The 12780-nt window shown below is 48.8% G+C and overlaps 1 protein-coding gene across 7 annotated transcripts in view; it reads right to left on the bottom strand.

Moving 5' to 3' along the window:
- rexo4 (REX4 homolog, 3'-5' exonuclease) overlaps nucleotides 1-12780 on the bottom strand; it is a 211832-nt gene that overhangs the window by 19562 nt on the left and 179490 nt on the right. The window contains exons 1-2 of one of the 7 annotated variants that reach the window (XM_078226158.1): nucleotides 5460-5679; nucleotides 1447-1682 (exon numbers count right to left, since the gene is read on the bottom strand). In XM_078226158.1, coding sequence (XP_078082284.1) covers nucleotides 1447-1638 — 192 coding nt within the window. In that variant the 5' untranslated portion in view covers nucleotides 1639-1682; nucleotides 5460-5679. Of the gene's footprint in view, nucleotides 1-1446; nucleotides 1683-3149; nucleotides 3278-5327; nucleotides 5680-12780 lie in introns of those variants that run through there. The other 6 variants (XM_078226160.1, XM_078226162.1, XM_078226161.1 and 3 more) reach the window with 6 other exon arrangements.

Below are 12780 nucleotides of genomic sequence, written 5' to 3'. Positions count from 1 at the left end.
AAGCCTTGGGATTCTCCTTAATCTTACCCGCCAAGGCCTTCTCATGACCCCTTCTCGCTCTCCTAATTTCCTTCTTAAGCTCCTTCCTACATCCCGTATACTCCTCTAAATCCTTAACACCTCCTAGCTCTCTGAACCTTCTGTACGCCTCTCTTTTCTTATTCACCAGGTTCACCACAACCTTCGTGCACCACGGTTCCCGTACCCTACCAACACCCCCCTGTCTCATCGGAACGTTGTCATGCAGAGCTCCAGACAAACATTCCTTGAAAATCCTCCACTTTCCTTCGGTACTTTTCCCCAAGAATGCCTCCTTCCAATTTACCCGTCTAATTTCCTCCCTGATGACACTGTATTTCCCTTTACTCCAGAGAAACACTTTCCTAGCCTGCCTGATCCTATCTCTTTCCAATGCTATCGTGAAGGAGATAGAAGGCAGAGTGATTATAGACAAGTTAAGGCACAAGTATGGCAAGGCTGGATGGCATTTATTTTATTGCAGGGAGTCTTACAGGTAACACAGATGAATTAAGGGTGTTGATTAATACATGGGAGTATGGTATTACTGCTATCACTGTGACATCGCTGTATCATGGGGCTACCAGAATGGTAGTTGGTGAATCTGATGAATCTTAGCCTTTTGTTATCTCGCAATTTCTATGCAAGAGGCAAAACTGAATCTCAATATTGATCAACAACATTGATAGTTGAGCGAATTACGTATCCATTTCTCTTCTTCCTTGGGGTAGCTGCACACTTTCTACAAGCTGTAGTATACTTTCAGCTGTGACTGAAGTCTGTGTACCACAGGCACACATCTCATTATCAACCACTCCACCATCTGTACATCTCAATCCTGCTGTCCTAAACTGGTCAGGCCTCTCTGTGACTCCAGTCCCACACCAACATGGTAGTCACTATCTCAGTGATGCACTAAATTGTAGGAACAACGTGGGATTTTTTTTGTTTGTTAGGGAAAGGCATAAGACTGACCCTTGTCAATGACCTGGTGATCTAAATACTCTCCAAATCCAATTGTGCAACAGTTGCTGGGGGAGGGGTGGGGGGGGGGGGGGGTGATATGAGTTAAGGGAGCACAGCCTGAGGGGCTTTCTTTTTACATTATCTTTCTGTAAAATGGGTTTTTTTGCGAGCTCCCAAGACTGGCTCACATCCAGTGGTTTCGGTCAAGGCAATATATTATCAAAAAACAGCAAATGACATTAGCGTGATGTTAGCGGTAGTTATTGTCGGTGCAGACTCGATGGGCCGAAGGGTCTTTTCTGCACTCGACAACCTTTCTCTCTCTCTCCACAAAGAGCCTGATCTGCTGAACAATTTCCAGCATTTGCTGATTTTATTAAGATGAAAATTTATGTTTGATGCAACATTTTTATTTCAGATTTTTGTAGTACCTTGCTTCTTAATGTGTTTGTTTAACCTTACCTGTTGGAGTGCCTTCCAGTTGCTGGAGTACTCCACAGCAGCTCTGGGAGGCAGCACTGGTCCCATTTTAGTTTTGGTCGTGCTCGTTTCCTTGGCCCAGAATCTCTTCCGCTTGGACTTCTTTTGTTTGTCCAGCTCTAATCCAGATGGTACTTCACTATCCACCTTCAGGCCGGGATTCACTTTGGCCATTGTCCACTCGTCATCCACTTGCTCCCCAAGACCAGATAATCAATCTACAAAGACAGGACAGTGCATAGAATCAGACATAGGAGGCCAATCGGCAGTCTCTGAACTTGTGCTAGCTCTTTGAAAGAGTTGCCTGGTCTTCCCCAGAGACCTGCAAAATGTCCCCCTTTCAAGTATTTATCCATTTCCTTTTGAAAGTTCCAATTGAATCTGCTTCCATCACCTTTTCAGGCAGCGCCTTCCAGATCACAACAACTCACCATGTAAAAGAAATTCCACATCAACCCTAGCTCTTCTGTCAATCAACTTACATCTCTGTCCCTCTGGTTACCAGCACATCCGCCAGTGGAAACAGTTTCTCCCTATTTACTTATACATAATTTTGAACATCTTGATTTAATTGCCTCTTCACTTTCTCTGCTCGCAGTTGGATCTCGGTCTCTCCGCAAAACTGAAGACCCTCATCCCTGGAACTGATCCAGTATATTGTCTCCGCACCCTCTCCAAGGCTTTGACACCTGTTCTGAAATGTGGTGTTCGACAAAAATATTCCACCTGTAACCAATGACTCAAACTTTAGCCTGACTTTCTTCCAAATTTCATGACTTCAATGAACAAACTCTAAAATAGGAAGCGCCCCAAAGAAAAGTCAACATAAAAATAAAACATAAAATGCTAATCATTTAAACATATTTAGCAAATCAAAGAATTCCCTGTCTTTCACATCTTCCAGGTGACCCAAAGTGCTTCACACAATAAAGCTGTTCTGAAGACCAGTTACAATATAGCAAATGTGGCAACCAGTCACACAAAGCAAGATGAACAGAAATGTAATAACATCCAGAAACTTTATTTTCAAAAGTTCATTAGGGAATCAATATTGGCCAGGATGCCAGGACGAACACTCCTGCTCCTCTTCAGATACAGAATCCTCGACATACACTTGAAACTTCAAATAGGGCCAGTGTCTCATCTGAAAGACGATGCCGCTGACAGTGCGGCACTCCCTCAGCACTGACCCTCTGACACCGCGGCACTCCCTCAGCACTGACCCTCTGACAGTGCAGCACTCCCTCAGCACTGACCCTCTGACAGTGCAGCACTCCCTCAGCACTGACCCTCTGACAGTGCAGCACTCCCTCAGCACTGACCCTCTGACACCGCGGCACTCCCTCAGCACTGACCCTCTGACAGTGCAGCACTCCCTCAGTACTGACCCTCTGACACCGCGGCACTCCCTCAGCACTGACCCTCTGACAGTGTGGCACTCCCCCAGCACTGACCCTCCGACAGTGCGGCACTCCCTCAGTACTGACCCTCTGACAGTGCGGCACTCCCTCAGCACTGACCCTCTGACAGTGCGGCACTCCCTCAGCACTGACCCTCTGACAGTGCGGCACTCCCTCAGTACTGACCCTCTGACAGTGCGGCACTCCCTCAGTACTGACCCTCTGACAGTGCGGCACTCCCTCAGCACTGACCCTCTGACAGTGCGGCACTCCCTCAGCACTGACCCTCTGACAGTGCGGCACTCCCTCAGCACTGACCCTCTGACAGTGCGGCACTCCCTCAGCACTGACCCTGTGATGGTGCAGCACTCCCTCAGCACTGACCCTCTGACAGTGCGGCACTCCCTCAGCACTGACCCCCTGACAGTGCGGCACTCCCTCAGTACTGACCCTCTGACAGTGCGGCACTCCCTCAGCACTGACCCTCTGACAGTGCGGCACTCCCTCAGTACTGACCCTCTGACAGTGCGGCACTCCCTCAGTACTGACCCTCTGACAGTGCGGCACTCCCTCAGCACTGACCCTCTGACAGTGCGGCACTCCCTCAGCACTGACCCTGTGATGGTGCAGCACTCCCTCAGCACTGACCCTCTGACAGTGCGGCACTCCCTCAGCACTGACCCTCTGACAGTGCGGCACTCCCTCAGCACTGACCCTGTGATGGTGCAGCACTCCCTCAGCACTGACCCTCTGACAGTGCGGCACTCCCTCAGTACTGACCCCCTGACAGTGCGGCACTCCCTGAGCACTGACCCTCTGACAGTGCGGCACTCCCTCAGCACTGACCCTCTGACAGTGCGGCACTCCCTCAGCACTGACCCTCTGACAGTGCGGCACTCCCTCAGCACTGACCCTCTGACAGTGCGGCACTCCCTCAGTACTGACCCTCTGACAGTGCGGCACTCCCTCAGTACTGACCCACTGACAGTGCGGCACTCCCTCAGTACTGACCCTCTGACAGTGCGGCGCTCCCTCAGCACTGACCCTCTGACAGTGTGGCACTCCCTCAGCACTGACCCTCTGACAGTGCGGCACTCCCTCAGCACTGACCCTCTGACAGTGCGGCACTCCCTCAGTACTGACCCTCTGACAGTGCGGCACTCCCTCAGTACTGACCCTCTGACAGTGCGGCACTCCCTCAGCACTGACCCTCTGACAGTGCGGCACTCCCTCAGCACTGACCCTCTGACAGTGCGGCACTCCCTCAGCACTGACCCTCTGACAGTGCGGCACTCCCTCAGCACTGACCCTGTGATGGTGCAGCACTCCCTCAGCACTGACCCTCTGACAGTGCGGCACTCCCTCAGCACTGACCCCCTGACAGTGCGGCACTCCCTCAGTACTGACCCTCTGACAGTGCGGCACTCCCTCAGCACTGACCCTCTGACAGTGCGGCACTCCCTCAGTACTGACCCTCTGACAGTGCGGCACTCCCTCAGTACTGACCCTCTGACAGTGCGGCACTCCCTCAGCACTGACCCTCTGACAGTGCGGCACTCCCTCAGCACTGACCCTGTGATGGTGCAGCACTCCCTCAGCACTGACCCTCTGACAGTGCGGCACTCCCTCAGCACTGACCCTCTGACAGTGCGGCACTCCCTCAGCACTGACCCTGTGATGGTGCAGCACTCCCTCAGCACTGACCCTCTGACAGTGCGGCACTCCCTCAGTACTGACCCCCTGACAGTGCGGCACTCCCTGAGCACTGACCCTCTGACAGTGCGGCACTCCCTCAGCACTGACCCTCTGACAGTGCGGCACTCCCTCAGCACTGACCCTCTGACAGTGCGGCACTCCCTCAGCACTGACCCTCTGACAGTGCGGCACTCCCTCAGTACTGACCCTCTGACAGTGCGGCACTCCCTCAGTACTGACCCACTGACAGTGCGGCACTCCCTCAGTACTGACCCTCTGACAGTGCGGCGCTCCCTCAGCACTGACCCTCTGACAGTGTGGCACTCCCTCAGCACTGACCCTCTGACAGTGCGGCACTCCCTCAGTACTGACCCTCTGACAGTGCGGCACTCCCTCAGTACTGACCCTCTGACAGTGCGGCACTCCCTCAGTACTGACCCTCTGACAGTGCGGCACTCCCTCAGCACTGACCCTCTGACAGTGCGGCACTCCCTCAGTACTGACCCTCTGACAGTGCGGCACTCCCTCAGTACTGACCCTCTGACAGTGCGGCACTCCCTCAGTACTGACCCTCTGACAGTGCGGCACTCCCTCAGCACTGACCCTCTGACAGTGCGGCACTCCCTCAGTACTGACCCTCTGACAGTGCGGCACTCCCTCAGCACTGACCCTCTGACAGTGCGGCACTCCCTCAGCACTGACCCTCTGACAGTGCGGCACTCCCTCAGCACTGACCCTCTGACAGTGCGGCACTCCCTCAGTACTGACCCTCTGACAGTGCGGCGCTCCCTGAGCACTGACCCTCTGACAGTGCGGCACTCCCTCAGCACTGACCCTCTGACAGTGCGGCACTCCCTCAGCACTGACCCTCTGACAGTGCGGCACTCCCTCAGCACTGACCCTGTGATGGTGCAGCTTTCTCTATCTCGGTGTCTTCTGGCGATGCTCGTGCTCTTGGACCGGAAGTGGTGTCGCATCTAAATTATTCCGCCGGAATCGGTTCCGGTCGCTCCGAGTCCGGTTTTGTTTAAAATTCCGCATTCCGGGCGGGAGCTCCGCAATCCCGGACTCCGCTAAAACCGGCCCCGCTCCGCTCATTCCGCAGTGAGGCCGGTGCGGAGCGGGAGCGCCGGCGGAAGCCGCAGAGTCCGGTGGCCGGGCCCATCTCCCAGGGCAACGGGGCCTAGGCGGCGGAAGCGGGGCCTGGACTCCCACATGGCCGCCAACACCTCACTGCCCTCCTTAGAGAGAATTAATGTCAGGGAGAGGCCGGGCTGTGAAGTGCGGCCTCCCGGTGCTGGGCCCAGTCTGTGAGCCGCGACAGCAGCGGAATCTGAGACTGAGGGTAGGGCAGGCACTGTGGTTGCCAACTCTGCCTGGACACACCCGGGAGACTCTGGATCTCCCTCCAACCAGTGAAACATAATTATAATGTTATAATTCATCTCAGTGTCCAGAGAGGCTCTGCAGCGCAGAGGGAGGCCATTCAGCCCATCAATTCTGCACTGACTCTCAGAATATTCCCAACGCCTCACATTTCCATGGCCAATGCACCCTAACCCGCATGTCTTTCGGACTGTGGGAGGAAACCGGAGCACCCGGAGGAAACCCACGCAGACACGGGGAGAATGTGCAAACTCCACACAGACAATGACCCAAGCCGGGAATCAAACCCGGGTCCCTGTCACTGTGAGGCAGCAGTGCTTAACCACTGTGTCACCCTTATAAAATGGGAAGAAAAAATGCACATGTTCCTTTTTCTTTTAATGCCCTTATAATTTTTCTCCTGGGTGTTTCCAGCTGTATCGAGGAGATTAATCTTCAAATCCTGCAGGCTCCGGGGCGGGCAATCCTGGAGGGTTGGAAACCTGAGCAGGATGGGAGTGCAGAGCAGCAGGCATAGAGTTTCCAACTGTGATTGAATGTGTACCTGGAAGTTTGATCAGATGACTCTATGACTTGCCCCCACACTCCAGGCATTAGTTGGACAACACATCCAACCCTGCGACACACTGCCTTTCTTCACCAACTGGAAAGCAAAAGGACTCATTACCCAGTTGTTGACTGTCAGTCACTCCCTGTAACCCCCACCCCCTGACCCCATTATCAATATTTTTTCAATTTGGTAAGAGAAAAGTTTAAATAAAAATGAAAAAAGAACATTTTTTTCATGTCCCAATGATATTTCTCCTCAGTGGCATAGAGATACATCCTGGAGATTAATCTTGTCAACCCAGCAGGTGCTGGAGGTACAGAGTTGGTCATAAAATAAACTGATTTTTAATATGTTTAAAAGAGATAAATATTTACCAGGATATAGTGGAAAACTTGCCTGTTGTTGGATTGATCAAGTCATTGTGACACAGGGAGCCATTAAGCCCTTCAAGCCCATTTGAGAGCCCAGACATGGCCTGGTTTAACATCTCACCTGAAAGACGATGGCGCCAGTAGTGTGGCGGTTCCTCAGTACTGACCATCTGAAAGTGGAGCAGTCTCTGAGTATTGACCCTCTGACAGTGCATCACTCCCTCAGTACTGACCCTCTGACAGTGCAGCACTCCCTCAATACTGACCCTTTGACAGTGCGGCACTCCCTCAGCACTGACCCTCTGACAGTGCAGCGCTCCCTCAGCACTGACCCTCTGGAGAGCAAGTGATCAATCTTTCCCCTGTTCTGTCCTCGTATGCCTGTAAGTTTATTTCTCTAAACTGTCCACCCAATTTCCTTTAAAAAATATTCATTGTTTCCGCTTCAACCTCCCTCATGGGGAGCAAGTTCTAGGACATCTTCCTCACACAACCTGTACCCCTTCCCAAAACCTTAAACCAGAGTACAAGGACAAGGAGACAATCAGCCAATGGGAACAGTTTTTTGTCTCCATTATCTAAACCTATCATAATCTTCCATGCCTCTAACACGCCTCTACTTTCTCAGGAGGCTAAGGAAATTTAGCATGTCCGCGACAACTCTCACCAATTTTTACTGATGCACCATTGAAAGCATTCTTTCCAGATGCATCACAGCTTGGTATGGCTCCTGCTTCAACCAAGACTGCCAAAACCTATAAAGGGTTGTGAACATCACCCAGTCCATCACGCAAACAAGCCTCCCATCCATTGACTCCAACTACACTTCCTGCTGCCTCAAAAAAGCAGCCAGCATAATCAAGGATCCCACATACCCCGGACATTCTCTCTTCCATCTTCTGCTATCAGGAAAAAGATACGAAAGTCTGAGATCACGTACCAACCGACTCAAGATCAGCTTCTTTGCTGCCATCAGACTTTTGAATGGATCTACCTTATATTAAGCTGATCTATCGCTACACTCCAGCTATGATTGTAGCACCAAATGCTGCACCCTCATTCTCCTCTATGTACTCTATGAACGGTATGCTTTGTTTGTATAGCGCGGAAGAAGCAATACTTTTCACTGTATCCCAATACATGTACAAGAATAAATCAAATCAAATCTCCCCTCAATATATTTTGTTCCAAGTAGAACAGCTGCAGCTTCTCTATCCTAACCTTGTAGGGTAAAAGCAAGTCTCAAACTGAGTGTACAGATTCCGGTGAAGTTCAGACAAAGAAGAGTAATTACAAAAATGCTCCTATTTCGATGGATGAATCTTTTTGACACCTCCATGGATGACTGGACACAATATATAAAGCGTTTATTACTTTCAGGCAAACAGAATAGAGGAGAAAGGGGAAATAAAAACAATCCTCAGCGTGTATGGGACCCAGGCTAACAAGTTGAGCCTCACAACCCCAAGAGCGCCCGACTTCAAGTTACTTAGTGAGACCATTGAATTGGTAACATCACATTTCCATCTGAAACCATTTGTCATATTTCAGAGATTTCAGTTTAATTCAAGGGGAAGAGCCCCAGGGGAAACTATTGTGACTTGCATAACCAATTTGAAGCAAATCTCGGAGCACTGCAACTATGGAGTCACTTTGAATGATATGCTGCGGGACAGATTAAACTGCAGGATGAATAATGAAGCTATTCAGTGGAATTTGCTAGCAGAGGTAGATGTAAATTTTAAGTGATCATTGAAGATGGTGCTTGCAAGGGAGAGGCTGCTGAAGAGCTACAAAGTATGAAAAATGGCGCAGTTCACCAGTTCGGGCAGAAACCTGCAGTTAGCAGTGGTGGCAAAAACAAAGATGTAGAAGTGAAGTGGGAAGCAAATTAAGCCACAAATAAATCAAGAAAATTTGGAAGAGGAAATCATCTGGCAAAGATTGAAGCAGAATGTTACTGTGTGGGGGGGAGGGGGTGGGGGTAATCACTCCCCTGAATCATGCAGGTAAAAATAAGTTAAATGTTTTTTTTTCTGTAACAGGAAAGGCCATTTAAGGCGTTGGTGCAAAAGCAAGTCAAGTCTACCCAGTGCTGATTAAGTGGAGCGTCACAAGTATATAATGTGAAAGAAGCTAACACCAACGATTAAGATGTTCACTCCTTGTTTAATATGAAAGTGGGCAAAATAGCCCCCATTACTGCGATGCAGCTGATAAATGGAAAGCTGCTTAAGATGGAAGTAGACACTGGGGCATCTGCAACTGTGATAGGTCAACATACGTTTCGGTACTTGATAGAAGTAGCACAGCCATTGAATTTAAAATACTGCAGCAAAGTTAACAACTTACACAGGAGAAGCCTTAAAAATTATGGGCAAGACAACAGTACATGTAAGTCTTGGGCCAAAGTCTGCCCAGTTCCCAGTAATATTAGTGTCAGGAGAAGGACAAAGCCTTATGGGCCATGATTGGCTTAAGGAAATTAAGTTAAATTGGATCGAGGTTTTCCAATTGCGGGAAGGAGGACAGATTGAACTGATGAAGAAATTTGAGAGTGTCTTCAGTGTTGAGTTAGACAAGATAAAAGGCCTGCAGGCGTATCTTTATGTGAATCCAGAGGTGACTCCTGGATATTTTTAGGACAAGACCAGTATGCCTTATGAGAAAGAGATTGGAAGAACTTGGCATTTTCCAACCAGTTCAGTTCATGGAATGGGCAGCACGCATAATTCCCATGTTGAAGCCAGACAAGAAGGTCCCCACTTGTGGGGACTACAAAGTAACAGTTAATCAGGCTGACAAGTTGAATAAATATCCAAACCCAAATTTGAAGACCTGTATGCAAAGCTGTTTTGAGGTCAATCTTATACAAAATTGGATATGAATCACGCATATCAGCAACTTGAATTAGACGATGCATCCCAAGGTTATGTCATGATAAACACACACAAAGATTTGTTCCACTATACGCACCTGTCCTTCAGTGTGGCATCAGCATGTTCTATTTTCCAGAGGACAAGGGAAAGTCTCTTACAAGAGCTGCCACAAGTTATAGTATACCCCTATAATCTTATAACTGGACCATCAGAAGTCAAGCACCTAGCTAACTTAGAAGAGGTGTTAAAGAAATTTCAAGAGGGTGGAGTTTGCTTCAAGGAGAAATGACCTGTTCGAGCCACCGATGTAGCTTACCTGAGGAACTGTGTAGATGCAGAAGGATTGCACCCCATGGAAGACCAGGTCAGAGCCATAAAGAGGGCAAAGGTCCCCAAAAACACATCTGAGATCAAGTCATTTTTAGGAATGGTGAATTACTATGGGCATTTTAAAATCAAATTTATCAATGTTATTGGCCCTCTTGCATATTCTGTTAAAAGAAACAACAGGGTTGGTTTTGGATGATGCCCCAGAAAGAAACTTTTAACAGAGTAAAACAATCACTGCATTCTTCAAACTTGTGAGTACATTTCAGCCTATGTGATGCCGCTCCAAATGACCATCATCCCGGTACCTAAGAAAAACCAAGCAGCGTGCCTTAATGACTATCGGCCGGTGGCTCTGACATCCATCATTATGAAATGCTTCGAAAGGTTAGTCATGGCACAAATCAATTCCACCCTCCCGGACTACCTGCATCCACTACAGTTTGCCTACCGCTGCAACAGGTCCACAGCAAACACCATCTCCTTGGCCCTGCACTCAACCCTGGAACACCTAGATAACAAGGACACACATGTCAGACTCCTATTTATTGACTATAGCTCAGCCTTCAACACTAGTATTCCCATGGAACACATCTCCAAACTCCGTGGCCTGGGCCTCGGCACCTCCCTCTGCGACTGGATCCTGAATTTCCTACCTCAGAGACCACAATCAGTAAGGATAGGCAACAACACTTCCTCCATGATCATCCTCAACACCGGTGCCCCACAAGGCTGTGTTTTCAGCCCCCTACTATACTCCTTATACACCTATGACTGGCCAAATTCCCCTCCAATTCAATTTTCAAGTTTGCTGACGACACCACCATAGTGGGTCGGATCTCAAACAATGATGAGACAGAGTACAGGAATGAGATAGAGAATCTGGTGAACTGGTGCGGCAACAATAATCTCTCCCTCAATGTCAACAAAATGAAGGAGATTGTCATCGACTTCAGGAAGCGTAAAGGAGAACATGCCCCTGTCTACATCAACGGGGACAAAGTAGAAAGGATCGAGAGCTTCAAGTTTTTAGATGTCCAGATCACCAACAACCTGTCCTGGTCCCCCCCACGCCGACACTATAGTTAAGAAAGCCCCACCAACACCTCTACTTTCTCAGAAGACTAAGGAAATTTGGCATGTCAGCTACGACTCTCACCAACTTTTACAGATGCACCATAGGAAGCATTCTTTCTGGCTGTATCACAGCTTGGTATGGGGCTCCTGCTCTGCCCAAGACTGCAAGGAACTACAAAAGGTCATGAATGTAGTCCAAACCATCACGCAAACCAGTCTCTCATCCATTGACTCTGTCTACACTTCCCACTGTAACGGCAAAGCAGCCAACATAATTAAGGATCCCACGCACCCCGGACATATTCTCTCTTCCACCTCCTTCTGTGGGGAAAAAGATACAAAAGTCTGAGATCACGTACCAACCGACTCAAGAACAGTTTCTTCCCTGCTGCTGTCAGATTTTTGAATGGACTTACCTTGCATTAAGTTGATCTTTCTCTACACGAGAGCTATGATTGTAACACTACATTCTGCACTCTCTCATTTCGTTCTCTATGAGCGGTATGTTTTGTCTGTATAGCGCACAAGAAACAATACTTTTCACTGTGTGTTAATACATGTGACAATAATAAATCAAATCAAAGATGGCATTGGTGCGATGTTGCCCCGTAAGATGGACGAACTCTGAAAGGCCTGAAAGACCAGGAGGCGATGTCTCACAAACTCTCTCAGAAGCCGAAAAAGGCTACTCAGAAATTGAGAAAGAAGGATTATCAATAGTTTTTGGTGTCAACAATTCCGCCAGTGTTTGTATGGCAGGCACTCTACCATTGTTTCGGTCACAAACTGCATTTTGGTCTTTTTAAGGAGGATAAGGCTATTCCGCCAATCGCATCAGCAAGAATTCAGCATTGGGCGTTAACCGTCTCCACCCACAAATATACTTTCAAGCACCAACCTGGAGCACACATAGCGAATGTGGGTGCACTTAGTCGCCTATCTTTACAAGAGACTATTGCATCTCCTCCAGTGCCACAGGAAATTTTCATGGCATTGAATTTCTTACACACTTTTCCAGGCTCGGTGAAACAGATCAAGTACTGGACAGTCGGGATCCAAGGACTTTCCAAAGTAAGGCACAAGTTACTAACGGGTTGAGCTAATGAGGCAGTTTCTGAAGAGATAAAACCATATTTTATACAAAAAGATGAGTTGAGTTGCCAAGATGGCATCATACATTGGGTTGTTGGCCCTGCACCAGGAAGAGAGTTGCTCCTAGTTGAATTATACCCTGCCTATTTGGATATAGCTAAGATGAAGATGCTCGCCATGAGTTATGTCTGGTGGCCTGACATTGAGAGCCTAGTCAAGCACTGTGAACAGTGCCAACTGCAACAAAGGTTGCCTGCTGCAGAGAGTGTAGGGCCAGAGGGCATAGTCATAGAATAAGAGAGTGTTCATTGAAGACTGATTTGAGGAAGAGGTTCTTCTCTCAAAGAGTAGTGAATCTTTGGAATTCGCTACTCCAGTGTAAAGATGCTCATTCACCAGCTTAGGGAAAAACATAACTTGTTTATTTACAGGTTAAAACTATACAGAGGCTTGAAGCCTCATGTCTGCAATCAGCTGCTGAGCTGACTCTGAATGCAGAAGCTTGCATTTATTAGGGTGATCCTCCACTCTGCTCCCCA

Source organism: Mustelus asterias, chromosome 13 (assembly GCF_964213995.1).
Source record: "Mustelus asterias chromosome 13, sMusAst1.hap1.1, whole genome shotgun sequence".
Taxonomy (NCBI): Eukaryota; Metazoa; Chordata; class Chondrichthyes; order Carcharhiniformes; family Triakidae; genus Mustelus; species Mustelus asterias.
Note: the sequence above shows the minus strand (reverse complement) of the source record. Positions and strands in the feature narration are given on the sequence as shown.